Source organism: Macaca nemestrina, chromosome 4 (genome assembly GCF_043159975.1).
Source record: "Macaca nemestrina isolate mMacNem1 chromosome 4, mMacNem.hap1, whole genome shotgun sequence".
In the NCBI taxonomy this organism is placed as follows: domain Eukaryota; kingdom Metazoa; phylum Chordata; class Mammalia; order Primates; family Cercopithecidae; genus Macaca; species Macaca nemestrina.
This window is the reverse complement of record NC_092128.1, coordinates 177188661-177198154: the sequence shown is the minus strand read 5'-3', so window position 1 is coordinate 177198154 and position 9494 is coordinate 177188661. Positions and strand designations below refer to the sequence as shown.

Here is a 9494-nt window from a genome sequence, read left to right as displayed (position 1 = left end):
TTCTTAATAAGCAAGGTGACAACACTGGTGACCCAGTGCAGACACAGGCAGCTGCTATAGAGGGAGGAGGCGCTGGGCCAGAGCTGGGAGACCAGGTCCTTCTGGCGCTTTGGGCATCTCTTGCACATCTCTCCATCGTCCGGTCTTGCCATGGTTAAAAATGAGGCAGAGGCCAGAACTCTCAGCTCCTTCGTGCTTTCCAGAGATTCCTAGAACTGGCACTTCCCCCAACATTTTATGCACAGAAGTTCCATCATCTGTGATGGTGCCAGACACCTTGTGCAGGGCACCCCTGTGAAGGAGGAAGGGCTGGTCAAGTCTTTCCAATCAGCCCCAAGGAGACTGAGGATGAGATGCAGGTGACTGTTTTGGGAAACAGCCTCATCCTCACCCATCCTGGAAGCCATGCCACTGCCAGGAGACTACTTCCTACAAGAGGCCTGCCCTGGGCTGAGGGACAGTGGAGGAGGCAGGTGCTAGTGGCAAAGGAATGACAGGGAGCAGCATGAAGGCTGAACTGCGCCAGAACACACATCCCACCACAAAGAGCAGCACCCACCACGACGACGAGTGAGGTGTGCGGGGAAAAGCCACCGATTGTGTAGCGAACCCAGTAAGGAACAGAGAGACACACCCTCCTCCCCTGCCCCACCCAGGCTCTGGACCCCAGTGGGTACTGGGTAATGCCTCCCCGACACTGCCAGCTAGACCAGAGCTGCAGAGCCCTGGAAGTGCACCGCGCTGTGGTAAGTAAAGGGACAAAACACCTCCTGTATTCCTACAATCAAGTTTATTACTCAAAGCAAAAGTTGTCCATATAATACACTGGTCATCAATTTTTATTTCCACATGGTTATACAGGCTGAATGACTAGCTCACGATCCCAGGAGGTATTGTAAGTTTTGCTCTTCAAAAAATGGTGTTACTGTTGTAAGGGGAAAAGTCCTCACTGACAAAGAAATGACACTAATGAAAACAAAATCAAGAATGATCCACTGGTACTGCAGGTTACAGAGAAGCTGTCAATAAGCAGCTCCCCACCGCTCACAAGCAAAGGGGATCAAGGGCTAAAAATACCTTAGAAAAATCAAACAGCACCTGCAACACATGTTTATATAAAGGCCAAACTTGCAAACTCTTCCTTCTCATCCATGCTGCTCAAATGTGAAGGGATACGGCTAAAATCTGGCAAATCTTTTCACTTCCTCCTCTTCTTTGTGGAATATAACTTTTCTTCAGGTGGGACTGGGACAATCCCTTCACATTCTTTTAGTTCCTGGGTCAGAGGGTGTTTGACGATATTCCCTCTAATCACATCTGTGTCTCGAGACAAGTGCTCCACCACGCTTTCAACAGTTGTGGTGGGTGCATAAAAATCCACCAAGAAATACCTGCAATAAAATAAAAACTTGTGAGTGTCTGCATTTGAATCGTAACAATTCTACTATTTTGGTCAATGTTTCCACTGTACTCTTCACTACAGATATCAACTACACACAAACACATACCTCTGTCACAATAGAAACTACCAGCTGACCAGCTAAACAGAATTGCAGTGTTACGCCCAATCTCCCTTTTTCTATGGTCTTTCCCATTACACTCTTGTGAAAATATGAATCCAAACCAGCTTTATGGCAGCAAAAATACACTGTGACACTACAGATGGTGTGAAGTACTAGAAAGTATGGGGGAAACTTATAATCCATGGACGAGACTGAATTTTCCAAACTATTAATGAATGTTGTGTGTGTGTGAAAACATCTATTAGCTATTCTTCTAACTTTTTAAAGGATTTTCCCTGTGAACTAACACACCTAAGAGAACCATGAGCCCACAAATATGGGAAAAGATTAAGAAAGGCATGGGACTGGTCTATAACTATGTTCAACATGGACAAGGAACAAAAAGAAAATTACTGGAAGTAAGAAAAAGAATTTACCACTCATCACTCAAACCAGACTAATGTCGATGGGCATCCTGCACGGCTCACTGGTCTTCAAAGACTGACAAGGTCCTCAGCAGCCTGCTGGATGACAGTGCAAGGAAAGAGCCCATCCTTACCCACTCCCTGCTCCTCGCAGACCTAAAAGGTTAAACCTCCCTTGTACTATTTGGTTTGGACCATTATGTGACTAAAGATAAGTTTTCAGCGCAGTATTTCACAATCCTGCAATGTTCTAGCTGGTTAAAACTATGATCTTTTTGGCATCATTTGCCTTGTCTAGCCATACATGTGGTTCTCAGGACTCCCAGGCACATTCCCCTCCCAGGCCTTTGCACTCACTGGTCCTTCTGTTGGAAATGTTCTCTGCCCAACTTCCATGTAGCTCATCCCTTGCTTCTAAGCATGTCTCTGTCCAAATGTCACTCTCTCAGAGAGGCGCTCTGTGTGCCCACTCTCCTAAAGCAGCACCCTCCTAGCTCCACCAAGGCCCATCACTCTCCACTGCCCTCACTCAAGGCTTTGTTTTGTTCCACAGAGCACGTTCTCACCACTGGCACAGTGTGCATTTGCTTACTGTCTGCCTCAGTCCACTAAAGCACAATTGCCATAGGAAGAAAGGCTCTGGTGTTATCCCTAGCACCCCGAATGAACACGGAGCAGGTCCAGAGTAAATCTTTGACCATGGTGGTGTTAGCATGAAATGTGGAACTCTCACAGGAAGCTGGAAAGATCAAGTTGAAAAGGAACAAATTCAGCAAGGAAGGAACTTATGAGAAAAGGGATGGCACCTTGTGCAATTCCAGACAAAGGCAAAGAGGTTCAAAACTTGTAAGAAAATTTACCAAGTGACTCTTAAGTCAAGCTTAGTGGAATAATTATTCAAGTAAACATATAATTAAATAAAAGGAGAGAAAAATATATATCAACCAAAAACACTAATCAAAAGAAAGCTCAAATGGCTATACTAACATCAGACAAAGCAGACTTCAGAGCAAAGAAGATTACCAGGGATAAAAAGAGACAATACATAATGACGAGTTCACCAAGAAGATATAATAATCTTAAATATACATGCACCAGATAACAGAGCTTCAACATATAAGAACAGCAGAACTGAACAGAGAAATGGACACGTCCAGAATCACAGCTGAAGCCTTTTAACATTCCCCTTTCAGTAATCAATAGAACTACTTATACAGAAAATCACCAAGGATACAGAAAAAGTGAACACCAACATTAACCGACTGGAATTAACTGACATTTACAGAACCCTTTACCCAACAATCGCAGGATAGACATTCCTCCTAAGTGTACACAGAACATTTATCAAAGTCAACTATACTCTGGGCCATATAACATAAAGGGATTCAAGTTATACACAAAAATCTTGGAAAAATGCCTAAATACTTGGAAACTAAACAGATATCTAAATAAGCTGGACAAACAGGTAGAAGAGAAATCAAAAGGGAAATTACAAAGTACTTTGAATTGAATGAAAAAAATGCCACAAATCAAAATTGGGGGGATGCCATGAAAGCAATACTTGTCAGGAAATTCATATATACTAAATGCCTAGGTAAGAAAAGAAAAAAGGCCTCAAATCAATAGTCTCAGCTTCTACTTTAAGAAACTGGGAAAAGAGCAAATTAAATCAGTAAGATGACAGAAGAGAGGGAGAGAGGAGAAATCCCTAACGCAGAAAAAAGAAAACCAGAGAACATCAATGAAACCAAACACTAGTTCATGGAGAAGATGAGTAAAACTGACATGCCTCTATAGCCAGACTGGTGAGTAAAAAGAGGTAAGGTAAATTATCAGCACTGGGAATGAGAAAGGTGAAACGACTACGGATTTCATAAATATTAAAATAATAAGAAATATTATTAAAAGTTTTTGCAAGGTCGGGTGCCGGGGCTCACACCTGTAATCCCAGCACTTTGGGAGGCCTAGACAGGCAGATCAGTTGACACCAGGAGTCTGAGAAAAGCCTGAGCAACATGGTGAAACCTCATCTCCACGAAAACTACAAAAATTAGCTAGGCATAGTGGTGTGTGCCTGTAGTCCCAGGTACTGGGGAGGCTGAAGTGGGAGGATGACTTGAACCCCGGAGGTCCAGGCTGCAGTGAGCCGTGATTGTATCACTGCATTCCAGCCTGGGTGACATAGCGAGACCCTGTCTCAAAAAAAAGCATTAAATTTAACAACTCAAGATGAAATGATCAAATTCCTTGAAAAACACAGACTACCAAACCTCACTCAAGAAGATACAGATAAGCTGAATGGCCCTATATGTTATTAAAGAAATATGTGTAGTTTAAACCCTTAAGCCCTATAGCTTATTAAAGAAATACATGAAGTTTAGCAGCTTCCCACAAAGAATACTACAGGCCCCAAACGACTTCACTGGTGAACCACACCAAACATTTAAGGCAAAAATACCAATTCTGATACAAATTCATCGAGAAAAAAGGAAGACACATCTCAATTTGTTCTATGAAGCCAGCATTACCCTATACCCAAACCAAAGACATTACAAGAAATCAGACGAATGTCCCTCAAGAATACACATTTTAAAATTCAAAACAAAATTTTAGCAAACTGACTACTATCATATATTAAAAAATACAACATACCATGACCAAGCAAGCTTTATCCCAAGAATGCAAGATTGGCTTAACATCTTGTTAACTGGCTTAACAACACTGAAAAAAAAATGTAATTCAAACTAAAACATATTAACAAACTAAAAAAGAAAACATCATATGATCATTTCAACAAACACAAATGAAAGCATTTAACAAAATCCATAGCCATTCCTGATTTAAAAAAAAAAAAAAAAAAAAAATCAGCAAACTAGGGATAGAAGTGACCTCCCTCAAACTTATAAAGAGCATCTTTGAAAAATCTACAGCTGGTATTTCACCAACTGGTGAACATCTAAATGCTCTTCCCGTAAGACTGGGAACAAACCAGAAAGCCCACTGTCACTTCTATTCAACACTGAACTGGAGGTTCTAGCCAGTGCAATAAGGCAAGAAAAAGAATAGGTACCCAGACTTATAAGGAAAGAGTGAGACTGTCTTATTTGCATATGACATGACTGTGTTTCAAGAAAGTATTAAAAAATCTATTAAAAAAATTAAAACTAATGAGTTTAGCAGGATTGCAAGATACAAAAATCAATGTTATTTCTATATGCTAGCAACAAATAATCAGACCTTGAATTAAATGTTCAATACTTACAGAGAAATCAGACAAAAGGTATACAAAACTACAAAATGTTGCTGAAAGAAACAAAACCTATTAGGTGTATCTTGTTCATGGGTACGAAGATTCAAAATTTAGATGTCAACCCTCTCCAAGTTAAACAAAAATTGAGATCTATTATTTATTTTATTCAAATAAAATCTATTGAGATTCAGTAGAACCTCAATCAAAACCCTAGAAAATTGATTAGAAAGTTCGTAATGGACCTAAAACAGTCAAAACAACTCGGACAGAGAATGTAAATTGAAGGACTAACACCACCTGATTTCAAGACTTATTATAAAGCTATGGCCATCAAGACAGTATGATATTCATGTATGAATACACAGAGAGATCAAACGACTAGAACAGAGAGTACAGACATAGAGATTTACAACAAATGGTGCTAAAATAATCCAGTATCCATAAGCAAAAAAAGGGAACTTTATTCCCTACTTGTACCATTTAAAAAATTAACTCAAAATGGAACACAGATTTAAATGTAAAATATAAAGCTACAAAATTAGAAGCTTTTGTAAATTTGGATTAAGCAAAGTTTCCTTAGACACAACACCAAAACCAAAATCTATAATAGAAAAAAATTGATAAATTAGACTTCACCAAAATTAAAAACTGGCTGTTTGAATAAAAAGATAAACCACTAAGATCTGTGAATTACAAGTCTGATAAAGGACTTGTATCTAGAATACAAATAACTCAAAACTTAATTAAAAAAAATTTTTGAACAATGGTCATAAGATTTGAACAGACATTTCACAGAAGACGTATGATGGCAAAGCAGCACATGAAAAGATGCCTAAAACCATTAGTCGTGAGAGAAATGCAAATTAAAACCACAAAGAGATACCTACTAAAGTGCTGTAAAATTAAAAAGGCTGACCACACCAAGTGTAGGCAGGGATGTGAAAAAACTGGCACTCCATGGGCGCAGTGGCTCATGCCTGTATAATCCCAGCACTTTGGGAGGCCGAGGTGGGTGGATCACCTGAGGTCAGGAGTTCGAGACCAGCCTGGCCAACATGGTGAAACCCCATGTCTACTAAAAATACAAAAATTAGCTAGGCATGGTGGCGGGCACCTGTAATTCCAGCTACTCGGGAGGCTAGCAGGGGAATTGCTTGAACCTGGGAGGCAGAGGTTGCAGTAAGTAGAGATCACACCACTGCACTCCAGCCTGGGCAGCAGAGCAAGATTCCGTCTCAAAAAAAAAAAAAAAAACTGGCACTCCAGGGTGGCACAAGGTCCATACTGAGCAACAGAGACACGCGGGCTGTGCCCTCAGGACGACCGAGTGGGAGACAGCAGCACCAGTGGTGGCAGAGACCCCTGACACCAAGCTCTCTGGGAAGTGGATGATGTGCAGATCAATGATGCAGCACAAATGATGATGTGCAGATCAGTGACATTTCCCTGCAGGATTACATTGCAGTGAAGGAGAAGTATACCAAGTACCTGCCTCACAGTGCAGGGCCTTATGCTGCCACATGCTTCTGCAAAGCTCAGTGCCCCACTGTGGAGCTCCTCACTAACTCCATGATGATGCACGGCCACAAGAGCAAGAAGCTCATGACTGTGCACATCATCAAGCGTGCCTTCAATTTCATCCACCTGCTCACAGGCGAGAACCCTCTGCAGGCCCTGGTGAACACCATCATCAATGGTGGGCCCCAGGAGGACTCCACATGCATCGGGTGAGCAGGCACTGTGAGATGACAGGCTGTGGACGTGTCCCCACTGCACCATGTGAATCAGGCCACCTGGTTACTGTGCACAGGCACTCATGAGGCTGCCTTCCAGAAGATCAAGACCATTGCTGAATGCCTGGCAGATGAACTCATCAATGCCACCAAGGGCTCCTCCAACTCCTATGCCATCAAGAAGAAGGATGAGCTGGAGCATGTGGCCAAGTCCAACTGCTGATTTTCCTGGCTGCTGCCCAATAAACCAGTCTGTCCTTTAGGGTAACCCTACCCCACCACAAAAAAAAAAAAAAAAAAAAAAAAGAGAGAAAAGAAAAGAAAAACCGGCTCTCATATACATGGCTGGTGGGAATGCAAATGACAATGATTTTGAAAAAACAGTTTGGCATTTTTCTAAACATACACCTACCATTATGATCTAGCCATTCCACTCCTAGGTATTTACCCCAAAGAAATTAAAGCTTGTGTCCACACAACAACTTGTACACAAATGTTCACAGCAGCTGTACCTATAACAACCCCAAACTGGAAAAAAAAAAAAAAAATTCACCACACACAATGCCATACTACTCAGCAATGAAGAGGAGTAAACTTGATACACACTACTGATCTCAAAACAATTACGATGAGGGAAAGAAACTAGAGTAAAAGGGGACCATACCATCCAATTCTATCTATGTAAGTCTAAAAAAAAAAGATGTTCCTCAACTTAAAATACATGCATCTCGATAAACCCAACATAAGTTGAAAATATTTTATGTTGAAAACACATTTAATACACCTAACCTAACATCACTTAGCCAAATGCCCAGAACACTTACATTAGCCTACAGTTGTGTAAAATCATCTAACACAAACCGTATTTTACATTAAGTGTTGAATAGCTTATGTAATTTTATGGAATATTTACTAAGACTGAAAAACAGAATGGTTGTTTGAGTACTCCAGTACAGCTGCTACTGTATCTGCCATCACTTCCGTACCATCATAAAGTTGAAAAACATCTACAGTGAAAGAAAGCGGATCAGTGGCTGCTTGGGATGAAGGACAAGTAGAGGGAGGAATCAAAGGGGGAGGAGGAAATTTTAGGGTTGGCAAATATGTTTATTATCTTGACTGTGGTGACTTGTGGATGTATACATATGTGAAACTTTATTAAATATACACTTTAAATATATGCAGTTTATTATATGCTAATTATCTCTATAAAGCTGTTGATTTAAAAATGGCAGTTAAGAAGCTGAATGGGCAGTACTTGGTGAATAAGCTGATGTGGGATGGGGGCAACAGGGAGCAATTACAGCTGATGAAGACTCCCAGAGTACCTTAAGCAATGAAATAAAAATGGTACAAATGAATCCACTATCCCACAAACTTCTTTTTTTTTTTTTTAAATCCTGCCACAATATTTTTAATTACGTACAAAGGTCTGACATGGCACCCAGGGACCCATTTCACCCACTGCTCTGTTTGGCCGCCAGTCTTTTGTCTCTCTCTTCAGCAATGGTGAGGCAGATACCCTTTCCTCGGGGAAGAAAAATCCATGGTTTGTTGCCCTTGCCAATAACAAAAATGTTGGAAAGTCGAGTGGCAAAGCTGTTGCCATTGGCATCTTTCACGTGAACCACGTCAAAAGATCCAGGGTGCCTCTCTCTGTTGGTGATCACACCAATTCTTCCCAGGTTAGCACCTCCAGTCACCATACACAGGTTACCAGTGTCGAACTTGATGAAATCAGTAATCTTGCCAGTCTCCAAATCAATCTGAATGGTATCATTCACCTTGATGAGGGGATCGGGGTAGCGGATGGTGCGGGCATCATGAGTCACCAGATGAGGGATTCCTTTTGTGCTCACAAAGATCCTTCTCACTTTGCATAACTTGTACTTGGCCTCCTCAGGTGTAATACAATGTACAGCAAAGCGACCCTTGGTGTCATAGATCAGACGGAAATTCTCTCCCGTCTTGTCAATGCTCATGACATCCATGAATCCAGCAGGGTAGGTTATATCAGTTCAGACCTTGCCATCGATCTTAATGAACCGCTGCATGCAAATCTTCTTTACTTCATCTCCTGTCAGGGCATACTTAAGTCTGTTCCTTAGGAAGATGATGAGGGGGAGACACTCTCTCAACTTGTGGGGACCGGTGGATGGATAAGGAGCAAACACACCGGTCAATTTATCCAGCATCCAATGCTTTGGAGCTGCTACCTGCTTCAGATGCTTCTTGGGACCATGAGCCATGGCTGCGTTAGGCAAGGAAAGAGGACCTCCGTCTTCCGGTGCGCGTAGAAATTGGCTCCCACAAACTTCTTGAAGCAGTGACTTGCCCATTTGCTCAGACAAGACTGCCACTTGGGCTCACTCTGAAAACTACACATAATCCTGGCCACATTTTCCAAGGTTTAATTCCACCTGCTTATTTCTACTCCATATATAAGCAGGTAATAGGGTTGCAATGACCCAACTTATGAATTACGTGTTTATTCAAGATTTAATTATTGATTACTTACTTTGAGTTAGGCTCTGGAACAGAGCTTAAAATAGTGTGATCAACCTCAAATCACCTCCTCCTTGCA

General features: G+C 41.5%; 1 protein-coding gene and 2 pseudogenes across 1 annotated transcript in view; 1 reads left to right on the top strand and 2 right to left on the bottom strand.

Annotated features, from left to right (window-relative positions):
* Nucleotides 1-773: 773 nt before the first annotated feature.
* LOC105472689 (mitochondrial ribosomal protein S6) overlaps nucleotides 774-9494 on the bottom strand; it is a 67374-nt gene continuing 58653 nt past the window's right edge. The window contains exon 3 of the mRNA XM_071095657.1: nucleotides 774-1391. Coding sequence (XP_070951758.1) covers nucleotides 1199-1391 — 193 coding nt within the window. The 3' untranslated portion in view covers nucleotides 774-1198. The remainder of the gene's footprint in view (nucleotides 1392-9494) is intronic.
* On the top strand, nucleotides 5414-7133 carry LOC112425043 (small ribosomal subunit protein uS7-like; annotated as a pseudogene).
* On the bottom strand, nucleotides 8309-9232 carry LOC105472688 (small ribosomal subunit protein eS4, X isoform-like; annotated as a pseudogene).